General features: G+C 35.9%; 1 protein-coding gene across 1 annotated transcript; it reads right to left on the reverse strand.

The window, feature by feature from the left end:
- Positions 1 to 22,883: 22,883 nt before the first annotated feature.
- LOC149232821 (protein CYSTEINE-RICH TRANSMEMBRANE MODULE 12-like) lies at positions 22,884 to 23,900 on the reverse strand. The gene is made up of 3 exons (XM_089379525.1): positions 23,693 to 23,900; positions 23,387 to 23,480; positions 22,884 to 23,296 (listed from the first exon to the last, which is right to left on the reverse strand). The coding sequence occupies exons 1-3, from the start codon at positions 23,751 to 23,753 to the stop codon at positions 23,251 to 23,253; spliced, it is 201 nt and encodes a 66-aa protein (XP_089235651.1). The 5' UTR covers positions 23,754 to 23,900; the 3' UTR covers positions 22,884 to 23,250.
- Between the last annotated feature and the right edge of the window lie 1,006 nt (positions 23,901 to 24,906).

A 24,906-nucleotide genomic window follows, 5' to 3' on the forward strand; every position in this document is an offset into this window, starting at 1 on the left:
AGGGTCAAGGATTGGCTAAGCTTTTAGCTGAGTCCAACTGTAATGTGCTAGGCATCAACTCTGTTTTGGAAATACCAGGGGAGAATCCACATGAACCTTCCCAAAATTCAAATGAGAAGAATCCATAAGAACCTTATGTCTATGTAGAAGGGGAGAATCCACAAGAACCTTCCCAAAATTTGAACGAGGAGAATCCACAAGAACCTTCCCAGCACCCTGAAGAAAAGAATCCATAAGAACCTTTACCTTCAGATTAGACCATTTCTGTACATATTGACAAGAAATTTCTTTTGCTAAATTGGTATCAAGATATTGTAAATTTCTTGATTCATTTTCAATGTCCTGCATCATTTTCCAAAAGTCAATGTAAAACTCTCAAATTGAAAGCAGTCAAATACTATATCATAAATGCAAATCTGTACTAGAAAGAGCCACACAACATCTTGTTATTACGTTTAAAATAATGAGAGACCAAAGGAACCATTGATCAGTTTCATGCAGGATTTTGTGGAGGACATTATGCTTGGAAAGAAACATAATATAAAATATTAAGGGCGGGATTTTACTAGCCAACATTTTTCTTACAAGTAGTAGCAAAGGTCAAAAGTTGTGTCCTTTGTCATATGTTTGCTAGTAAGAAAAAATAGCAGCTCTTCCACTAATCCCAACATTGGTCTCAACACCTTTTCTCCAATGGGGATTAGATTTTATTGGAGAGATTCACCCTACCTCAAGAAATCAACATAGATGGATCCTCACTGCAATAGACTACTTTACTGAATGGGTGGAAGCAATTCTAGTAAGAAATGATACTGATGCAATAGTGATCAAATTCATTGAAGAAATTTTTTTATCCAGGTTTGGTTTCCCAAGCCAGATTGTTATTGACAATGCCACAAAATTTTCCAGTGTTAAAATGATTGAATTTTGCCATAAATATTAGATTTTGTTACACCATTCAACTCCATATTATCCTCAAGGTAATGATCTTGCCTAATCATCTAATAAAAGTTCGGTAAAGGTTATCAAAAAAACCTTAGCAAATCATAAAAAGAGTTAGGACACTCATCTAATTTATGTAGTCTGGGCAAATAGGATTGCCCCAAAGAGATCTACAGGAAAATCTCCTTTTCAGTTAGTTTGTGGGAAAGATGAAATTTTCCCGACTAACTTCGCTTTCCTTGTTTTAAAGTTTCTGTAGGAATCAATTGATGAACCTAATGATTTTTCAAGGATGATAAATGAAATCATTGAACTGAATGAGAACAGAGATGAATTCCAATACAAATTGAAAAAATATCAAAATAAAATGAAGAGCCTGTTTGATAGAAGAGCCAGGGAAAGGGACTTCAAGGAGGGAGATTTAGTTCTAAGATCGGATACCAAGAGAGAAGGAAAAGGAAAACATGGAAAGTTTGACAACCTATGGTTCGAGCCTCCAACTATTGCTGAAGTAAACGAAACAACACTTTTGTGCTAAAAAATCTAGAGGGACAATATTCCACATTTCCTGTTAATGGAAGATTTCTAAAGCATTATATTCAGTATTGAGAAATTGAAGTAGATTTTACTAGTCATCATTGTAATATGTTTGGTTTTTATCTTCCTTTCCAATTGTCAGTATGATTTGTTTTTATAGCAAAGTGTCCAGAGCCCGAGGAGAAGGCACATGGATTTGCAAGTTCTCTACATTCTACAGGAGAAAGCAGTCCCCAGTTGGAGCTAATGGTGTAACTCTTTTAATTTTGATAAGTTATATATTAGTTGAAAAAATAAAAATTCCATTGAAAATGATAAGTTAGGCTATGGACAAAAAACAAAATTGAAAAAAAAATAAAAAAATTGTTAGGATTTATTATCATTTTTGGTCCATATCATTAAAATGATAGGGTAGTTTCTCTAAAAAAGGAAGGTAGATAAAAAAAGTTATAAAATAAATAAAAAGAAGAATATTTTCTTTAGAAAATAAAATTAAGGTTGCTAGCTCAAATGTTCCTTTGAAATTGTTGTCTAGATTAAAATAATGTTTAAATTCCTTAATTGAGGCTTAATTATTGTTTAAACTTGATTGCTTTGCAAAAAGGTAATAACGTATGATGGGCGGAAGCAAAAAATTGTCAAATCAATATCAAATAACCATTCGACACCTTTCAATGGATATCATTCACTCTTCCCGGATCAACGACGGAGGAAGATTTTTGGCCCCCTTTGGTTGTTTCCCATTAATGTTGGGGGGGGGGGGGGTCCAAAAAGTAGTTTTAATGGCTGCCCTCTTTTTCTACATGGCACTCCCACAATGTTTCGGGCCCCCAAAGCACATAAACATAAACTGCCGCACCCCCACTCCCCACCCCCGAAATCCTGCAAGTGGTTTTCCTTCCTTCCAACTGTTGACCTTCTTCTCGCACCGTGTCATAGACCCATTATCCCCTCCTCCAAGAGAAATACACCTAATTCATGTTCTATGTTTCCTGAAGCCAGCAGACATATCATCTCCCTGCTATCATACCTCCTAGCTTATGAAAATGATCAACTTGTTGATGAATCCATCATTGGATTCTTTTCCATTTTCAACAAAGAATATCAACCAGCTTGCATGTATAATTATAGCTAGTTCTTGGCTGATAATATACATGAATAGTTTATGAATTTTACCACACAAGGAGTTTTCAGATATATCTCAATCATAATCCATTTGATTTTTTTTTCAGTAGGGAGATTCATTGCACATTCAACTTAGCAGGCAAGATGAGCAAGGAGTGAATCAATTAGTGATTCACTCGACAAAGTTAGTGAAAGCAGCATCAAAAAAGTTTACATTCTCTCAGTTCATAGATTCTTTTGTACATCTAGTTCTTCAATTACTCAATAGCCAGGCAGAGCCCAGACTTATGGAAGAGATTAGGAAGATATTGCACTTATCAGAAGAAACCAAGACTAGTGACTGGTATTTGTACCAGAACTACAATGAAATTAAAATACATGGAAGTGACTTAGCTCCATACAAACTTTCTAAGTATGTGCCAAGGAGGATATTCTCATTGGAATACATCAGGAGATGATAAATATGGATGAAGTCCGTTTTGTCTCAAGTAAGAAAAAGTCACAATTCAAACTCAAGGCTAAAGTAGAAACATTTATATGTAATAATAGGTCTGTAGGTACAGAGGCAGATGAATTATTAAAAAGCATGAATCTCCAGCCAAGCTTCACCTAGTCCTATGATCCTTTTGGGATCATTTCAGCCCTTAAAGTTCAGTTGAAGGGAACACCTTACAACCATACTCCCAGGCCAGAATTGGAGAAGCTTATGAACCAAGATAAGTCGTCTGAAGGGACTCTTTTAGAAGAAGATGAACAGGTTATAACCACTCCACAGGTAAATACTCCAGTTACTCAAAGTACTCAACACAAAAGAGGCGGAGAGGAAACTCAACCAACTACAGAATCAATTAAAGATTACTATATACTACAAAAGAAATTGAACACTGGATTGTCACTGTCATCAGGGAGCAAGCCACCAGAAATCATTGATCTTGGAGATTTAGAAGATGTTTCATCAGCAGGGACCACTAATCCCAAACCTCCTTCTACTTCTTCAACAATTTCTTCTACTAAACCTATGGAGATTATTCAGTCAACAGAGACCAGCTCAACAGAAGATACTAATATCTTCTCAACATTTTTCGAAATCAAATAGAAAAATGAAAGTCTTAAATCAGAAGTATAGAGTTAGTTTTGGAAGCAGACATCCACTTCTTAGCACAAACTTCTTTCTGCCTTTGACAGTGAAAGAGGAAGGATGCAAATGGAATTTTTGCAAGCTCAAATTCCATTTCCCAAATCTACAAAAGATTACGAGACTATATTTTCATTTGATTTAAATGAAATACATCCTAATGACCAAATGTATTTACATAGGCCATCAGGTGAAACATTATTTTCAACAATGAATACAACTACCATTTCTCTTTCAAATCTCATAACTGCCTTTTCAAATGTGCAGTCACAGCTTAAGACTAAAAATTTGTCATCTTTAGCTAAAGATAACAAATTAAAGTCTTTAGAAGATATTATTATCAAAATTGTATATGATCCCCAAGACTATAAATCTATTGAAGAAAGACTCCAGAAGAAGAATATAGAGATAAAATCTTTGAAGAAACAATTGAAACTGCCTTCAACTAAGGATCCCCAAACCAAAGAGATGGAAGAAAATGAATAGCATAGGGAGGAGATGTTGAAGCTCATTATTGAGCAAAACATACGAATCAAGAAAATGGAAGAGGAAATAGAACAATTTCTTAAGGAAAAAGAGGCATCACAGCTTGTTGTCACCTGAGTGACAACAATTCCCATAGCAAGTACAGAGCCAAGCTCATCTCCTACTAATATTGCTTCATCTTCAGTAACAGTTGAAACAACAAGGATACCATAGGAGTTACAGGCACAAAAACAACAAAATGAAAAGTTACTTCAGAAGTTCCAAGCCCTAGAGTCATAAAAGGTAAAGAATGATACTTTGTATGTAGAAGAAATGAAAAATTCACACAGGTTAGAACAAAGGGTCAAACAATTAGAGAGTAAGACTCTAATGGAAAACACTTTGGCCCAGGCCAAAGAGGACCTCTGGTTAGATATCAGCCAATCCATAACAAAAAGATGGCCATCTATTCAAATTATTTTTGAGCAACAAGAATTGACTACTAGATGCACGACAAAGATAGATAATCACAGGGCAGCATTGGGCACAGAACCCAAAGAAGCAGCAGGGATGATCAAAGTACTAAACTCTACGACAAAGCAACAATTACAAGAGATAAATATTCTAGATAGGACAACTACTATTTTGGAGATTAAGAAATTCCTAATGAAGAAGAATATATTGACTAAACTAAAAGAAAAATGTGAAGCTTTGAACATTGTATTCAAAAGGTTTCATTCTAAATTCAGTATTCTGAAAAAGAAAGGTTTAGCAGAGTTAGTGACATCAGATGGTCAGATAGTAAAATTGGATGATTACTCTGAAAGATTATATACTATTGCAGTAGACAATAGTCAATTTGAAGGGATAAAAAGACAGATTACTGGCAAATATTTTTTGGAAGCTTTTAGCCCTGACCTTACAATCAAATATGAAGTTGGACATCTTTTTCTCACCAAACCCAATTTTGAAATATTTACTGAAGTTCATGAGATACTTAGAAGAATGGTAAATCTGGAGATACCAACTGAGTAGAGGTGGGATCAATTGTGTGAAACAATTGATTAACTTTCCATTCCAAGAAGAAGACAACACAACAGTTTTGAAGGAACAAACATCAACAACTTCCTACCTAATAAGGACACATCATTCAGCAGTTTTATTTTCCTATTTTATTTCAAGATATTTTTGTAATCAATTTTGTAGGTTTTAACCTCATATAGAAATTACCTACATACGAATTCTAAAACACATACAATAAACAATGTGAGAGCATAACACATAAAACACATATACACAGAGATTTTCCCCTGGATCCCAAAACCAAGACTACGAACTTGATTTTTCATTATCTTCCATTCAATGTTACAATACATATTTATACATGCTGAAGCATCCAATACCATGGACCGAAAACTATCGCGTTCAAAACCATGGACCGAAAACCATCGCATCCAAAACCATGTGCAAAAAACATGCACAAAATCATAGGTAGGTCTGCCCAACCTAATATATGGTCCAAACTAAGATTTTCCGAGGCGTTGCCCTAGACCCCATAGGTTGGGGTTACCTGCAACCCTCAAACCCCCTGTGACTCCCCCTGCTACGCAATCGGTGCAACGAAGGGGGGGCTCCACCCCCCTTCTAACCCCCCAGTTAACTACCTGGTCTAGTCGTAGAAAGAATAGAACACAACCCAACATTCTCCCACTTGTTGTTTTCTTTCCACAGGGGGCCACAAGAGAGCTTAGTCATTTATCCAGCCCTGCAATGCCCATTGTTTCTCTACACCAGGAGAACTTCTCAAAGCTCACAGATTTTGTCAATGCATCTATAGTATTCTTCAATGTGTCCACCTTTACCAGCAACACCTTTTTGTCTTCAATCATATCCCTCACAAAGTGATACTGAACATCAATGTGATTTGTCTTTGAATGATATGTAGGGTTCTTTGCCAAGAAAATTTCACTTTGGCTATCATAGTCTATCCTTATAGTTCCTTCTACTGACCCCATACTTGAACACATTCTCTGCAACCAAACTGCTTCCTTGCTTGCATGAGTGGCTACCATGTATTCTACCTCTGTAGTTGATAGTGCCACTACATATTTTTTCTTACTCATCCAACTGACTGCACCTCCAAATAGGTTAAACACAAACCCACTTGTAGATCTTCTCTGATCTAGATATCTAGCCCAGTCTGCATTAACAAAGCCATGAATATCCAACACTCTGTCCAATCCTGCTCTTCCTTGGTAGCACAAACCATAATCACTAGTGCCACACAAATAACTGAAAACCTGCTTCACTATTGTCCAATGCTCCTTTCCTCGTTTTGACATAAACCTGCTCAATACGCCCACTACATGTGCAATGTCTGGTCTAGTACAAACCATTGCATACATCAGGCTACCAACTGCACTTGCATATGGAACATGGGACATGTCCTCTTCCTCTTCTTGTGTCTTGGTACACTGTTCGATAGATAACTTTACACCTACAGGAATAGGAACCTTCACCGGTTTACTATCCTGCATATCAAATCTCTGCAATATTGTCTCAACATACTTCCTCTGGTTTAACCAGAGCTTCTTGTTTTCCCGATCTCTTTTAATTTCCATGCCCAAAATATAATTTGTAGCACCAATATCTTTCATGTCGAATTTGGAGGACAATTGTGTCTTCAAATCTTGGATAATTTCTTTGACATTTCCAACTAGCAACATATCATCCACATACAAGATGAAATAAATAACATGGTCACCAAATAATTTAAAATACACAAAGTGATTTGTTTTGCTTCTGGTGAAGCCAAGTCCCCATATAAATGTATCAAATTTCTGATACCACATCCTTGGTGACTATTTTAACCCATACAAAGACTTCTTTAACTTGCATACTAGTTCTTTCTTACCCTTCACCGCAAAGCCTTCAGGTTGCTTCATGTAGATTTCCTCTTCCAGATCCCCATGAAGAAATGATGTATTCACATCCATCTGTTCTACCTAAAAATCAAAAGCAGCAGCAACAGATAAAAGTAATCTAATAGAAGTTACCTTGGCAATAGGAGAAAAAATATCACCAAAATCAATTCCCGACACCTAGGAATAACCTTTGCTACCAACCAAGCTTTGTATTTCTCCACCTTTCCTTCTGCATTTGTCTTCTTCTTGAAAACCCATTTTTTGCCAATGGGTTTCCTTCCAGTCAACAACTCCACCAGATCCCAAGCCTCAATTTTGTGCAAAGATGCCATTTCTTCAACCATGGCCTCTTTCCAGAGTTTTCCATCCTCTAAATATACTACTTCCTTCATACTTCTGGGATCATCATCAGTAATAGATAAAGCAAAATTTGAAAAGAAATCAGATCGACTATACCTTTCTAGCTACCTTCTTTCTCGAACAGATCTTCTCACACCTGGAGTTTGTGGCTCTTCATCTTCTGATTCCCCCTCTACTGTAGAGTCTGATTCTTCCTCCTTTAGCTCAAACACTATCTCCTTAGGTTCCTTTGGTTGGACTTCATGTTAATAATATATTTCACCTCTTTGAACACCACATCTTGGCTATACACAACATTCCTTGTTACTGGTTCCAAAGCTTATAACCCTTTAAACCATCCTTATACCCAATAAAGATGCACTTTTTAGATTTACTATCCAACTTTGTTGATTTCTCCTTTAGAACATGTACATATGCATCACATCCAAATACCCACAGATGTGAAAGAGAGGGTTTCTTACCATTTCATACCTCTTGTGGAGTTTTATCCTCCAACGTTGATGAAGGTGATCTGATGACAAGGTAACATGATGTCTCCACCACCTCTACCCAGAATTCCTATCCTAACACGGCACCACTGAGCATGCTTCTTGCCCTTTCCATCAACGTCTTGTTCATTCTTTCTGCAACTCCATTTTGCTAAGGTGTATATGGAGTAGTCTTCTACCATGCTATACCACACTTCTTACAAAATTCTTCAAATTCCTTACTGCAAAACTCTCCACCGTTATCTATCCTCAACACCTTTATCTTCTTCTCTGTCTAGTTTTCCACCAGTGCATTGAATTCTTTAAACCTGTCAAAGACTTTAGATTCCTTCTTAAGGAAATATATCCATGCATTCCTTGAAAAGTCATCTATAAATGATACATAGTACATAGACTTACCCAGTGATGGAACCTTCACAGGTCCAAACCCATCACTACGCACAAGCTATAATATATGTTTCACCCTCTTACCACCAGAGGGGAAACTTACCCGATTCTTCTTGCCATATACACAATTTTCACAAAAATCAAAATCTAAAGAGCTATTACTCATACCTTCTACCATACCTTTACCATGAAGTATTCGAAGGCCCTTCTCTCCAATATGTCCAAGCCTTTGATGCCACAACATGGTATTCTCTCCAGAGACCACTATATTTTCTGCTCCACTTTCATGAACCACAAAACTGTTGCACCCATCAACAACAGTGCTACCTTGCAACTTGTACATAGTTCCAATTTGAACTCCCCACACCAATACCAGTGGCCCTCGAACCATCTTGCAGGTATCCTTCTCGAACACTGTTTTTACACCTCCATCATCCATCTTTCTTACAGAAATCAGATTTTTGGCTAATGTAGGAATATGCAAAACACCCAGAAGTGTTCTAACCCTTCCACCTTGCAACTTCAACTTCTCCGCGACCAACGATTCTAGCCTTCCTGTCATCCCCCAAGAAGATATCACCACCATCATATTTATCATACTCGCAGAACCACTCTCTATGGGGAGTGAAGTGAAAGAATGCACTTGAGTCAATCGACCATGCCTCGTGATCTACATGTGTACTTGAAGAAGCCAAGTACACATCCCCACCTTCATTTGAGGTGGTTTTCGCCTCTACAAAAGGAGCATCATCAGATCCCTTTCCTTTGTCAGGAGCTTTATATTTATAGTCCCTTTTGTAGTTCCCTTCCTTTCCGCATTTCCAACACACCACCTTTATAGGTTTTCTTGGAGATTTAGATCTCCCTCTAGATTTAGATCTCCAACTCGATGACTTACTTTTGTTTCTGTTCTAGGACTGTCCTCATACAGACAAGGCATCACTGTTATGGCTCTCCATATTTTTCCGTCTCATCTCCTCCATCAACAAGGATGAGAGTATTTCAACAAACTGTAAGGTAATTGCAATGCTACCTATTGCAATAACTAGACTATCCCATGAATCTGGTAGAGAACACAACAAACTGATGCACTTATCTTCATCTGAAATTTTAATATCAACAGATGCTAATTGACTTACCACAGTATTAAATGCATTCAGATGCTCTATCATCGAGTCTCCATCTTTCATCCTCAATTTATACAGCTTTTTGGGCAGGAACGGTTTATTCACCAGAGACTTAGATTGGTACAAAGTCCCTAAGTTGTACCATAAAGCCTTCACCATAGCTTCCCCTGATACATTCAGCAATATTGAATCTAAGACACACAATCATATTGTGCTCTTTGCCTTGCGATCCAACTTCTTCCATTCTTCATCGGACACTCCCATTTGTTTAGTACTCGGATCTACTGCAATCCACTGATCTTTATCCACCAACTGATCATCCATCTTGAGTTTCCACAACTCAAAACTCTGACCATTAAATTTCTCAATCTCTATCTTTCCACTGCTCGCCATATTCTTTCACCACCAGAATCGATCTCACAAATCTCCCACTGAACATGGTCTACCACAGGCCCAAGCGAAACCCCTCAGCAACAAAAGTGTCCCCTTGAAGCTAAAATAGCTCTATTACAAAATGTAGGTTTTAACCTCGTACAAAAATTACCTGCATACGAATTCAAAAACACATAAAATAAACAATGTGAGAGCATAACACATATACACAGAGATTTTCCACTGGATCCCAAAACCGGGACTACCAGCTTGATTTTTCATTATGTTCCTTTCAATGTTACAATACATATTTATACATGCCAAAGCATCCAATACCATGGACCAAAAATAATCACGTCCAAAACCATGGACTGAAAACCATCGTGTCCAAAACCATGTGCGAAAAACATATACAAAACCATAGATAGGTCTGCCCAACCTAATATATGGTCCAAAACCAAAATTTTCTGGGGCACTGCACCGGACCCCATAGAGTGGGGTTACCTGCACCCCTGAAACCCCCTGCTATGCAATCGGTGCAACGAACGGGGGGCTCTGCCCCCCTTCTAACCCCCTAGTTAACTACGTGGTCTAGTCATGGAAAGAATATAACACAACCCAACAAATTTAGGAAGTTTGTTCACTATCCAAGCTAGTATAAATAACTCTTTTCTACGAGTTATTAAAGGTGGTACCTTTGCATAAGCAATTTTGTAAAGCTTTGATGTGCAAGATTTTTCTAGATCACTAACAATAAAGTAAAGGATTCTGAATTTGGTATCATACAGTCTCGTTTTCTTCTGTAATTCTTTCATTTGTTTCATTCATTCTGTTTATTCTACATATGTTTAAGTTTTACAGAGATATCAGGTGAGAATAAATGCGTTACAGTTATTCTTAAAATTCCTTCTGAAGTTATTATTATAAAGAGATAGAGATATTGGGCTGTTTGTCTGAAAGGCTCCCTCCAAATCATAAAATTGTCAGTATCTTATGTAATTTTAAGCATATTTTGTTTAACTTTTGAACATTGGTCAAATGTTTTCCCACTTATGATTATTTATCTTTATGTCTGAAATGTGAAGCAATCATATCTCCTTGCTATTCTTTCTGCACATCTTATCAGATTAAAATTATTGTGTGAAGTTAAATAGCAGCCCTTTGGTTATTTATTAGTACTATATAAAAAAGTTAATACATCATTCTTATAATTTGTTTTATGTATTGGTCCTCCATAAAAACCAAAACCAAAACCAAAAGACATATATCTTAAATGCTCTGGCATGATCAATTGACCATTATCATCTCAGAGGTACAACATAGTAATTACCCTCTCTCGATGGGGAGTCTCTAGCCTTTATATATGCTTCATGCATACAATACCCTGGGTCATTACCATGGGTCTATCAATACCATATATTTAATACAATGGACTTATCACATTATTCCTAACTACTAGTGGTCCCTTACATGATGCGGGTTAACCATTTTATTTATTAACTATGGCCCATCACATTATTACTTTATTCCCTTGGGTACCTCCCTTTGTACCCCCATACCCCATAATATCCCCCCTAGGTATACTAAATTCCACCCCCCTTAAACATGTTTCATCTCTGAAACATAAGAGGAACACAAATAATAAGATCTACTCAAAAGAGTAGTCCACTGGTATCATGAACGTGCATTTAGTCATCAAAGAGATAGGTGATTACTCGATCTAGCTGGTGCCTCACTCACTTGAGATGGGAGTTGATCCTGGCAGTTCCTCTCTGGTAATGTGCTATGGTTGGATCTTTGCACCTCTCTATCTATCGTGCGAGGGTTGTTGTTCTTGTTGTTAATTCATTGCCATCGTGTTGGTTTTTTTCTCATTGGGTGATGTAGTTGGTGATATGCTGAATTTTTAACCAATGGTGTATCTTTCTTTAATTCACCTCCTAATGGAGCTTGATTGGTATTTGGTACATGTTGTGGTGCGTGCACTTGTTTCTTATCTTTCAATATTACTTCAACCACGGACTCCTCATCTGATGTATCGATACCTGCAACATTTTTTGCTTTAGCCTCCTTGGACTCTACCTGATTATTGATGAAAATACCATGTAATGTAATTTTCTTCTTTTTATACTAGAGTTTCAAGAATTTCGTATGCACATTATTATTGATTTTACCAAAAGATTCCATCCAAGGGTATCCTGAAACAACATCCTACAACATTTTCTGCTTCAGCCTCCTTGGACTCTACCTGATTATTGATGAAAATACCATGTAATGTAATTTTCTCCTTTTTATACCAGAGTTTCAAGAATTTCTTATACACATTAATATTGATTATACCAATAGATTCCATCCAAGGGTATCCTAAAACAACATCCACATTAGCTATATCTGAAGCATAAAAATCAGAATGCAATACATACTTATCCATAGAAATCTGCAAATCTTTATAAACTTTCACCTGCTCATTATTAACCTATGTGCACTCCATTTGTTTGGCTAGGACTTGGAATCTTTTAGTCAAATGAACATTAATAAAATTATGCTTTCTATTAGGATTGATAGACACAATTATCTTGTCTTTCTTAATATAGCCATGAGCCTATAATAGGGAGATATCATCAAAAGATAACCCTTTCTGTGTTTCATTCTCCTATTGTGTAGCATGAAACCATTTTTCCAAAAGGAGCTTGTCAAATTCTTCATCTGAATTTTTGGACAATTTCTTGCTGTCAAGTGAGCTCCACCATATGGCAACCTCATCTTTGAAACAAGGTCATTCTAAACCTTTCCAATGTTTTGTAGACGTTTTCTTAAAATCTTTTATGACTTCTTCAATAGTATGACCATTATCTTTCCCTAAAAAAAAAAAATCCTTGCTAGAAGCCATGAAGAGGGTTTTGAAAAAATAACTTACTTTGGCGAAAATTTAAAATGGACACAGCTCAATCAATATGGCTCAGAATCCTTATTATAACCTATTTTTGGAAATGGAATAACCATTATGCATCTTTCCATGTGATAGAAATCTCTATCTAGGAACTTTGGAAATTCATATTTGCTTTGCAACTGTCCTGCTATAAAAAAATTTCTGAAAAAAGAGTTGATTTTAAATCGGCGATATCTCCCTCATCCAAACACCAATTTGACCGTTTTTTTTCAAATTGGGTAATTTTTCAAGAGGAACTCAGATATGCAATTATTTTCTCAAAATTCCCTACAAAAACTGCAAAAATTTACTAGAGATCTATCATCCACGAATTGTCGTTAGAGAAATTTCTGTAACACTGCTGATTTTTAAATCAACAATATCTTCCTCATCTGGACTCCGATTCAGCCGATTTTTTTTTGAAATTGGGTATTTTTTCACAAAGAATCCAAATGTTCAATTTTTTCTAAAAATTTTTCACTAGAAGTTTCAGATCTAATTTGCAAACTCACCGCCCCAAAAATTCCTACAAAAAATAAAAATAAAAATCTCTTTGTTTTGTCAAAGAAAGTGCTCTAATACTACTTGTAATAGATCTAATGTGAAAATATATTAAAATGGAAAGATGCCCAATATTGTAATTATACCCAAGAGCCAAAACAAGAACAAAATAGATAAATAGATAAACTTTTGATCTTTATTAATATCAAACCCTTGAGGTAGGGTAACACCATACAATCACTCCTTAAGGAAGGAGAACACTCCACAAGTCATATGTTTGCCAATACAATAATCCTTGACATCTCTCAATGGGGAGTCTCTAGCCTCTATATAGGCTTCATACATATAATACCTTGGGTCATTACCATGGGTCTCTCAATACCATATATCTAATACAATAAACTTATCACATTATTCCTAGATACTAGTGGTCCCTTACATGATGCGGGTTAACCACTTTATTTATTAACTATGGCCCACCACATTATTACCTTATTCCCATGGGTACCTCCCTTTGTACCCCATATCCCATAATATTCCCCCTAGGTATACTACAGAACATATGTATTGGGCTCATTGACATTGACAACATTATTCATCAGTTTGTGAGAGCACAATACAACCATCAGTATGAGGGTTTTGACTCCTAGCATTATTAGATCAGTTTCATAGATATCATTATTTTTTTCTGCATAGATAAATTTATGGATCATTGTACTCTCTTCTGTTGCATCATTTAATGAAGATATAAGAAGAAGAAGATTTGCAAGGGTTTTCTCCATAGTGGGTTTTGCCTTGGTCTCGAACCAACCCTGATGTCTCTATATGTGTGCATGATTTCTTCTATTGTTCCTTTCATGTTCCAATGCATTGATGATGATGGTAATGTTGTTTCTTTCTATGTAATAGCATATCATGATGGATAATGGTGTAGATATGAATAATGTAATGATGATATGGGGTGAACTTAATGTATTAATGATGAAATGCAACTATCATAACAAAGAACAATGTCGCCCAAAGAAAATTTAACACAACATGGCCTTCTGGTTTGTTGTTCCCATTGGATCCCCCTCTTATAGCCTCACAGGCTCCACCTGTACCAATACAGGTCCCTCTTGTTGCATTACAGGACCTCATGTAGAAATACAAGTCCCTCCTGTAGCATCACAATGAGGAGGTAAAATTGGAGTGTGTGGTTGATTAGATGATAGAGAGAGATGGGTATGTGAGTCGAGAGTTTGGAGATTAGGTGTATGGATGGAAGGATGGATGGAAACTTGTAGGTTTTATCTTGTGGCCATAAAATATTCCAAATGTGTGTAGTCCCGTAAAAGAAGAAGAATGTTAGCAGAAATGGTGTAAGAGATACTTCCATGTGTTTCTCTTTTCTCTTTTGTTTTTATTTTTTATTTTTTAGACAAGTAGGCTTCCTCTGTAGAGGTTTTCAACTTGCATGCCTACCCAAGGTGCCTCAAAGGAGGTTTTCATCTGCGTTAGTTCCAAGGGCATTTACTGAGGTTTTTGCAGATGGTATTTGGTGGATAAAGGAAAATTCAGTTAATCTTCATTCTAGAAGATGATAAAATAAAAAATTATGAGGATTAGTGCTTTGTATTGATTATACCTTTCTTTGTTGATAAACTGGTGAAGTGTGAATCATAAAGGGTTGGATTGAGAGAGAATGTTAGCTACAATTTTGTAGTTGTAGATTAGATATTAGATTCGTGATTTGTTTATGTTATAGGGGTTTTATTGGACAGATTTTAGTTGTAGCATCATTGTATGTGTTTTGTACGACTACTTGTTGCTACATGGTTGATTTGTTGTGATCGGATTTGTTATTTTGTTGATGGAGTTATGGTTAGAGTGTTTATTCTGGAGGTTTGATATTTGGTATATTGTATATCATATTTGTCGTGGTATTGCAGATTTATATGTATGTTTATCATTGTGTTGAGGTTATGTATTGATTGTGGTTGAGATTATGTTGGAGGGAATGTATTTATAGTTTGATATATGAGTAGATGGTTATTATGGGTCTAGTATAAAAATGGACAAAGTTTGGCTCACAAGTGTTTGATTGCAAAGATTGTGGATCTAGTATGAAATATTCTGAAACGTGTTCGACAAAGGAGCTTGAAGGTTGGGGCCTCTAGTGAGGCAAGTAGTTCCTTGCATTTTCAAGTTGTAGCGACATCCTTCAGGTAGTGGCCTAAGAACTTGAGAGTGGAAACTTACATCCAATGGTGGCTTCCTCCAGGAGGTGTTCTGTAAACTTCATACAATTAGTGGCCTGCAATGAGTAGTGTCTCACATGATTGGAAAGTTGTGGCTTGCACACTAGTTGTGGTCAGTGACTATGTGAAAGAGAATTTTTTCAATAATAGAAGAAGAGTGAAGTAGAATATTCAACGATGATTTTGTCCCTTGTGGTTTCAACCTTATATCCAGTGTCTCTATGTATGCATGTTGTATTTGCTTATGTTGTTTCTCATGGTTATTTTGTTTCATGGTTATGTGTTTTGATATTTTGGTTATGTTTTATGTTCTTGCATAGATTTTCTCATGTATTATGTTGCTAATGAATGAATGAATTAGGGTTTGAAATAAGAAATGAAAAAAATGGTAAAATTTTTTACAAGGCAGAATACTAATTTACCCCCCTCCCTCTTAGTATTGTTCAAGGTTTCCAACAAGTGGTATAAAAGTGGGAATCTTGGTTGCAATTTAATCGTTGGAGAGAGAGTATTAGTAAAAAACAAATTTTTCTTTGAGGTATAAAAGTGTGGATCTTGGTTGCAACTTAATCGTTGGAAAGTAGTTTCAGGGAGTATTAGTAAAAATATTTTTTTTATTTCTTTATTATTTATTTAGTTAATTTTTTTTCTTCAGAATGAATCCTCCTAGAGTTTTGTCCTCACCACCACAAATTTCAAAGTATTACATCAAAATATAAATCTCAATTATTAGCTTGTGGATCTAACATTTCGAAGTTGGTATGTGAAGGATGTGGAAAGGATCCACTAGGACCTGAAGTATTTCGCAAGACAAATAATATATGAAGATATCCACAATACATATATAAAGAAGATAACATATTTGAAATATGCTAAAGATATGTGGGACAGAATGGAGACCTTTTTTAGAGGTGATAACAACAACAATGGAGAAGTTGAGAAGAAGAAAAAGAATAAGGATCCTTTAAATCAAGAACCTCATCCTGAGAAGATGAACCCCCCAAGTACGAGTGATGCATTTGACGAATTAGAAAATAAAGCTTTAGCAGAGACAAGTTTGCTTCCATGTAGCAGATATGAAGGTATAGATACTAATGGGTTTACTTGGATTTATATTTTGGATGGTTTTAATTTTATTCATACTAAGTTTCCCATTGAAGATGAGGATAATCTTGATATTCTTAGAGCTAAGTATGATTCTGTTGTGGTCATTACTAAAAGATTATTTGTTGAGGTTAATAAGCTAATGAATATAGGCAAAGATCAAGAAAATTTATTGCAAATTTGTGATGAAAAAGAGAAGAAGCTCGAGGAGATTGTAAGTTTCATGACCCAGTTGGCATAATCAAAAGGAGTCAAACATGTTATGAGTAGCCATCACAAAGAGCAAGAGATCCAAGTTATACAACTTGAAGGTGAAGTTATTACAATAAGGAAGCAGCTCGAAGGAAAAGAAAAGTAGCTAAAGATGGAGAAGAGCACCGAAGCCTTGGAAAATTTGCTTGAAAAGAAAATATCTTTATTGAATAGATGTTGTCTTGGTTTTAAAAAGGGAGAGTCCAGTCTGCATGTAGGCAAGAAAAATAATTAAGAACTAAAAATTCCTGTAGCAAACAATAGCAACAACATGAGTGGACATAACGAAGGAAAAAAGCAACAACAGTAGAGAAGAATACCTCAACAAGCACCTACATTAAGAAGCTCATGCACTCTAAGAGAGGATTATGGAAAATCTATCAAAGTTCATAGGAATCAAAGCCTCTTTATTCCTTTGATGGACAAGGTAGAGTGTTACAATTTTCACAAGTTTGGACATATTACAACCAATTATAGGAGAAAAGTGTACAAATCTAGTCAACAGAGCTTCCAACATTATGTGTAGCGAAGGAGATCAACCATCAAGTATAATTATGCATTTAATGGATTATGTTTCTCATGTAACATGTTTGGACACAAGGCAGTTGATTGTAAATCTAGCCCTTTGAGGAGAGGCACATTTTATATGAGGCACATATCTAGCATGAGAAACAAGATATTTGATCCTCTTACTTCTTATCTTGGCCATGTGGAGTGTTATACATGCCACAACTTTGGCCATATGGAGAGAGATTACATGATGCCTAGTCTTTCAAGGCAAAACCAAAAAAAGTAGCAACATTTTCAGAGAGGACCTAGCAGAAATCCTGAGAAGAATTCCAAGCAAAGAATTAGCATAAGACCATGTGGAGAAATAAGGAGAAACAACCCATGAAGTAGAGATATCAGTCCCCTTTGCAGTCCATGGTTACGTCTTGTATATTCATAGAGGATTTCAAAAGTTTATGAGAGGTGCATAGCTTCAAGGGGAGTATATTGTAGTAGTATGGCAGCATGATGAGTTGGTTGAGTACAAGTTGTAGTAGCAACATTTTGTTTTGTTCATGAGCCTCATTACATTTTCAATTCTACAAGATCAACTTTCCTATTGGAGGTATAATGAGCTCAGGGGGAGCTACGCATGGTATAATATTTGCATGATTTACTTGTCATTTTATTATTACTTTTTCTCATTCATTTGTTGCAGCTACATATGTTTTTCCATGAGTGGAAGAGTACATTTTTCAGCAATATATATATGCTCTTGGTTCTCATGAAAATTGGTTGAAAAGTTCTTGTGCAACCATGCATAGAAGGAGATCATTGACTCAACCATGCATATAGAACCCTGATTGATATAACAATCATGTAGAGCACTCTTATGTCCATTTGAGAGACCATGCATCATCCATGTATTTATCATTGAGTTATTGGTTGTGTGTACATTGTTTCAAGCATGTATTGTAGAGAAGTCATATATGGTTGAAGAGTCTTTTGGCATGCATAGTAGTGGACATATATTATTGCCATGTATGCACTCATGTGTGCAAGATCATCTTTGTAGTCACTCATGTATTGGTGAATTAGTTGATTGGTACATATCTTGGAGAGAGTTATGATTCTTGGTCATGCAATGGAGAGTTTTGAGCATGATGTAAAAGCCATATGTTTCACATCGTACATCATCATTTTCATCCATGTCCTCCCATATGGAGCTTTGTAATATGTTGTTTCATCATATTGTGGATTGCTCCTAGAGTCAAGGGAGAGAGCCATGGATCATGTCATGCATGTGTTGATGTGAGTTTTGTTTGAGAAATGAGAGCTATTACAACCATGTTTGGGCTGATGGATGTCATGTGTTTCAATCATGTATGGGCCTTTGGTGTCATTGTATGGGCCATGTGTTTCAATCATGTATGGGCCATTGATTGAGTCATGTGAGTGATGTTCATGCATGAGAGATGACTCATGGTCAGTCATTTGTTGGCTATTTTGAGACATTGTACAACCATGATAGATCATTTACATTATCGTGTATTAGGTCTCTGAAGCCCTGTAATAATTGGATATCTTTTGGTCATGTATGCGTTGAGTATTGGTCCATGAGGAGAAACCTTTGTATGTGACAAAGAGCCATTGGAAGTAGTGAATAGAATTTACACAAACATCAAGAGCTATTTTGTACATTCATTGCATGTTCAGGGGGAGTTTGTTCCGTTTAGCAATAGAAGAATGTGCATGGTATTGACATAAAGGCATGGTGTTGGTGTTGGTGTTGGTGTTGGTGTTGGCATAGAGGAATGGTTTGTTAGAATGGTGCTGGCATGAAGAGCTAATTATTTTTCATCTGCATATTAGTTGATACTAGCATGTGTTAGCCATATTTTTTCACCCTTTGCCCTTGATGTCAAAGGGGGAGAGTGACAACCACAAGAGGAGAATGAGATGATCAATTTTGTTGTTGTGGTTGTAAGTTGAGTTCAACGCCAAAGGGGGAGCATGTTGGGCATGTTTTCTCATGGTGTTTCCATTGATGTCAACCTAGCAGTGGTCATAAGGCACAATTTTGATTCACTAGCAAATCTCCCCCTCCCCCCTCCACCATCTCAGTATTGTTGAAGTTTTCCAACAATATAACTATATATAATTTTTTTAAATATAATTGAAGTAACTAAAGTAATATAATTATATAATAAAATTAATAAAATATCATATGTAATTAAAATAAATAAATGTTTTATAATTATTTAGAAAATAAATTTAGTTAAAAATTTAAAGAATGTAATTTTATAATTATTGACTATTTATAAAAGGGTTGCTCTCTATTAATCTCAAAGATTTCCTTTTTTAAGTAAATTTTTATTGCCTTCAAACATTGATATTTACATCAAAAAGTTCAATTGATTGAATAGTCTCTTAGAAGGGAGACGAGATCATAACCAAAAATACACCGTTTGAAGAGAGGACATAGATAGTTGTACAGAAAAAGAACCATAACAACATAGAAGGTTATTGTGGACCTTTCGTGGGATACAAAACTAAGAGCTGCTAGTATCCAAAACTACTCAAAACAGAGTCATCAGAAAAAATATCTAGATGAGTCAGAATCCAAGGTGGCTATCTACATATGCCCCTCGAAACCCTCCTTAACTGTTGATGACGAGAGAGGGTTACTCGATTACTTCTAAATCATGTTAACCCTACAATCCATTCTACCCATATGGCTAAAGTTGTGATAGAGGGAATGCCTAATGTCCTCCCAATTCTTCGCATATCAACCAATGTAAACCCTAGAATGTATTGAATAAACCATCCCCTAGTTTGCCTAATGTGTTGGATCCAATCATCCTATTAAACTAGAACCTCTATATCAAAGACATGGGGGCTCTAGCTTTACCTTGGGAAATTTACTCCCTAACCAGGCATGGAGTTAGCTCTTTGTATCACCCAACAAATATCTCTACTCTTTAGTGCATATGAAATTTCCCCCGTAAGGCTTGATCCCAATAATATGTTTCAATTCTCCTTGCTTATTCCCTTCAATGTGGCATTATATCCAATGGCTTATGCTTCTCCAACAAATGTTCCACATAGTGATATTCTTTTTACCAAAAGGGGCTACAGATCCCTTGCCACCATTACGGGTTTCCCACCTGAGGACCTGAGTATAACCAACAAACATCCCACTCAATAAACCCCCATATCCCCCATGCAATGGGATCAATATAGAAAATCCCAAGGAAATTATGCCATGCCGCATATTGTCACCTCAACTTAACAATGTATACCAACATCACCACCATGCCTCCTTCTGATTGTTTGGACGAAGCATCAACCCAAAAGTCCTTCCTTCGCAATACCAAGGGGTTAGGTAATTTAAGATAGATACCCCAACCCAAATCAAAAGTTCCCTTGGAAAATATAGTATGGACAACAATCCATTGCTTCTCCCTCGACCTTCTCAAGTTCACACCTTCCAACAGACCTCTTCTAGAGTATTCAAGTGCTGAAGGAGATTGAGTCCCCAACATCGAAGCAAACACGATTGAAAATAAATTCGAACTTTACTAGGGGTGAGACTACCCAAAACCAATATCCCACCCCCTTGGTCCTCCAATGACTTCCACAAATAAGATTAATAATAGAATTAACCAAGACTAATCTAGTGTTGACCCAAGGTTTCACATCTTCCCCAATACACAACAGCATAGAAAAGAAAAAGGGGAAGAAAAATTAATCTAACCTGACATAAGTGGAGTCCCCTAAAACTCCGCAGTTGGAGCTAATTTTTCCTCCTCTATTCCAAAGCTTCCACATAGGTTCACCTTGCTTCCTAAGCTAGTTGAAATTCGTCATGGAGGTGAAGGTCCAAGCCATTTTTTATCAAAGTTCTCCCCTACAAACCTAGCTCCCTCTGGTTTCAAAGCCAAAATCCCTACACTCCGGTGCGACATCAAAATACTACCATACATACATAGTGGTATGCTTTTGCACGTGAAATACCAAGACTACAATTATAGACCAAAGACCTCTCAATTCATCTATCAACTTTCTTTTTCTCCTCATCTCTCCCTCTATTTTTTTTCCACAATTCATTATTCCTCCACTAGCCACGCAGAGTGGGCGAGTTGATATAAGAATCAAAGATCAGATAGGCACGTGTGTAGATTATCCTCTACATTATCAATGCCTCTTGGCTTTCCTTCCCTCCTTCGCCCGACGATGGATTAACATAACGATTGTCATAACTTCGACCTCTACCTTCACACGCTCCCACTCGCACAGGAATCCATATGACCTACACACCATTGTTCTTTCCATAATTACATATGCACGCATTATAGTAAGTTGAGCACTCGAGATTAAACTTCAAATGCCATGTCCCCAACATGCTTGCTAGATGGGGTCACCCCGCCCTCTCCTCCTCCAAGCTCATCACCCCCATTTTGAGAAAGTTCTCTATTATTAACATTATTGTCAAAGTGTTAGATAATGATTTTAAGATATTTTTATTGATGTATTGTAAAATAGGTTTTGTTTTCTTTCACCTTTCACGGTTTTCATAAATAGCGTATGTAAGTTTAAAAATTAGTTGAAAACTTAATTAATGTTGAAAGTCGGCTTTATATTAATGTTAAAAAGTTAGATAACAACCTTACCATATTTTTATAGCTAGTTCTCACTTTCAACAACTTTCTTGAAATCTGTTCTAGCTATTTGACTTTGTGATCTGATGTTTAACAACTCCTCGAACATCTGCATTTGGTCGTAGTTTAATTAGATTTTTTTTCCTGGGAAATCATGGAAATTTAGGTGATCATGATTTTTGTAAATTTAGGTTGGAGTTGTCAAACCTCAAATTTTTGGGCTAGCTTAAAGTTGTCAAACTTCAAAATTTTTTATGACATTCAAGACATTTCCACTAGCAAAAATATGATTCAAATATTGCTATACAAAATTTCTTGATTTTTTTTTGCCCAAAGTTTCCCTTACTTTTAAGTTCCAGGTAATTCTTTCGCACTTAAACTAATTTATGATATGAGTGAGAGAGTACACCTCAGACAAACCATTTAGTGCACACTTCAGCGACAAATTTAATTTTATAACGTGATAAAGGCAAATCGACATTGAGAGGCCCAAGTATTCTAATAATATCATATTGTAGGAACTTTACCGAAAGAGATTTTATATTTCATAAACTAATGACACCACTTAAACTTATGATGTGAGGTAGAGAGAGTACACTTCAGACAAACCATTTAATGCACTTCACCGATAAATTTAATTTTATATCGTGACAAAGGCAAATCGACATTGTGAGGCCCAACTATTCTAATAATATCATATTGTAGGAACTTTACCGAAAGAGATTTTATATTTTAAGTTTATCAAATTTATGAGAATCTTAAAAAAAAATTAATTAATGCATCTTAAAATCAAATACCAGAAGAAAAGAGATGTAGCAAATTTGAGAAATTAAAAATACAAGATAGAAAATCAACGAACCAAGTTGCCTGTTATGCTCAACTTTCGAACCAAGTTACATCAACAAAGCTTTGCCACTGAATTCTAAAGGGCTGTAAGTAAATGGCAAAAAACCACTAGAGCAACACTGACTATAAAGCACATAAATCTGTTTTCACTGTAACAGTGAATTAAAAAATTGCGGTAATTATAAAACATAGTTTTATTATCATACAGTCTTTAAATCTCTTTTTGTTTAACACTGACTATAAAGCACATCAATCTCTTTCACTGTAACAGTGAATTAAAAAATTGCTGTAATTATGGAACATAGTTTTATTATCATACAGTCTTTAAATCTCTTTTTGTTTTCCCATAGAAGGTAAAACTTCTCCTTAGCAACACTCTTCGCACATAAAGCAGCAGCACAAAGCCGCAAGGCTGCAAATCCAAATAAAAGCAAAACAATTAATAACACAAAATCATATCCCAATAAATCAATAAATATATATAATTGAATTGAATTCATACCATCCTTCAAGGCATCCTTTCTCTCCTCTCGTCTTCTTTTTAACAGATCCAGCTGCTTCAGCATACTGTGGAGGAGGAGCCTGAGTGGGATACCCTGATAACCACATTAAAACCCTTTTTAATGAAAAATGAAACTTATCATTTTTAAAACTTTTCTCAGCAATTCTACAATTATGATCTGTGGTTTTTTGTGCGTAATTTGCGATCTATGATTTTGCTGCAGATTTATGATCTCTGTATGCATAATTTCGTGGTATAAAAATACAATTGATGAAAATAAGAGAAAGGAAGCGCAGAGAGGCGAACCTGGCGGAGGATTTCCTTCAGGGTAATCTGCAGGTGGTGATTGAAACTTGTTGTCCGACATGGCGAACTTCTTCACAGTCGACCTCTGGAACTTTCAACTCACAGAAGTTAAGGAAAAACGATGATGATGCACTGATTCTGGAACTTTCAACTCACAGAAGGTAAGGAAAACGACGATGATGGATTAATTCTGTAGTTCTTGATGGCTTCAAAATTGATGTTATATACCAGTGAATGAGAAATAGTAGAGAGGCGGTGCAAAGGATATGAGAATATTCCACGCGTTCGCTTGTACAACAAGCCCACTCCTTTAAGGCTCTAAACGTCAAGTTTGAAGCGTAATTTAACAAATTTCAACTAGAACATATATCTGGTAACGCGTTTTGTAGTTTTACAGATCTAACGGTCAATTTATAGCCGAATTTACACAATTTCAACTTTGGAACATATACCTGGTAAGACGTTTTCCACTTTTACGGATCTAACGGTCAAATTTAAAGCAGAAATTATACAATTTCAACTCAGGAACATATACATGGTAACACGTTTTCCAGTGTGACACCATGGCACATCATCTCAACCTTATCCCGTCCCCGCCTTGGCCGGGATAAGATTTATGTATTGCCGTGTTGACGAAGCAAAGCAAAAACTCGCTGTCGCTTCTTTGTGATTTGGTAGGGAAAACATCTGCATTAAGAATTGTCTGTGAATTCTGATGCCTCGTGCTTTCAGGTCACTAATATTTGTGTAGTTATAGTTTATGTTATTTATTATATTCGCCGCAGTTTGATATTAGGCGTTTTAGTTTTGTGCATTAGTTTGTTTTTATCAAAAATTATTGTTGGTTATCTATAGTTTAATATTGGGAAATATTTTTGGTTATTTTTATTATTATTTAAATCTTTTTTTGTAAGGTAGTTGGTTGAGGTTTTATTATGGGTTATTAAGTAACTTTCATTTCTATTAGTTATTATTTTTTATTTTTTATTTTATTTCTTTTTTGTTTAACTTTTTAATTTTGGTTTTTTCTTTTTCCTATTATTTAATTTTCGTGACTTTTATTTATTTTCTTTATATTTTCCAGAAGAAGCATATAGAGATAACAACATTGAAGAATGACTCCAGAAGAAGAATATAGAGATAACAGTTTTGAAGAAACAATGGAAACTACCTTCAACTAAGGATCCCCAAACCAAAGAGATGGAAGAAAATGA

Source organism: Pinus tabuliformis, chromosome J (genome assembly GCF_031772625.1).
Source record: "Pinus tabuliformis cultivar Carrire ecotype Pingquan chromosome J, CPIR1, whole genome shotgun sequence".
Classification (NCBI taxonomy): domain Eukaryota; kingdom Viridiplantae; phylum Streptophyta; class Pinopsida; order Pinales; family Pinaceae; genus Pinus; species Pinus tabuliformis.

What these genes read in the sequence shown, in the direction of transcription:
- LOC149232821 (XM_089379525.1), bottom strand. Translation starts at nt 23,753, where the DNA reads ATGTCGGACAACAAGTTTCAATCACCACCTGCAGATTACCCTGAAGGA. An exon ending in TGAAGGAAATCCTCCGCCAG is followed by an intron (nt 23,481 to 23,692) that starts GTTCGCCTCTCT and finishes TGTGGTTATCAG; the next exon opens with GGTATCCCACTCAGGCTCCT. An exon ending in AAAGGATGCCTTGAAGGATG is followed by an intron (nt 23,297 to 23,386) that starts GTATGAATTCAA and finishes TTGGATTTGCAG; the next exon opens with CCTTGCGGCTTTGTGCTGCT.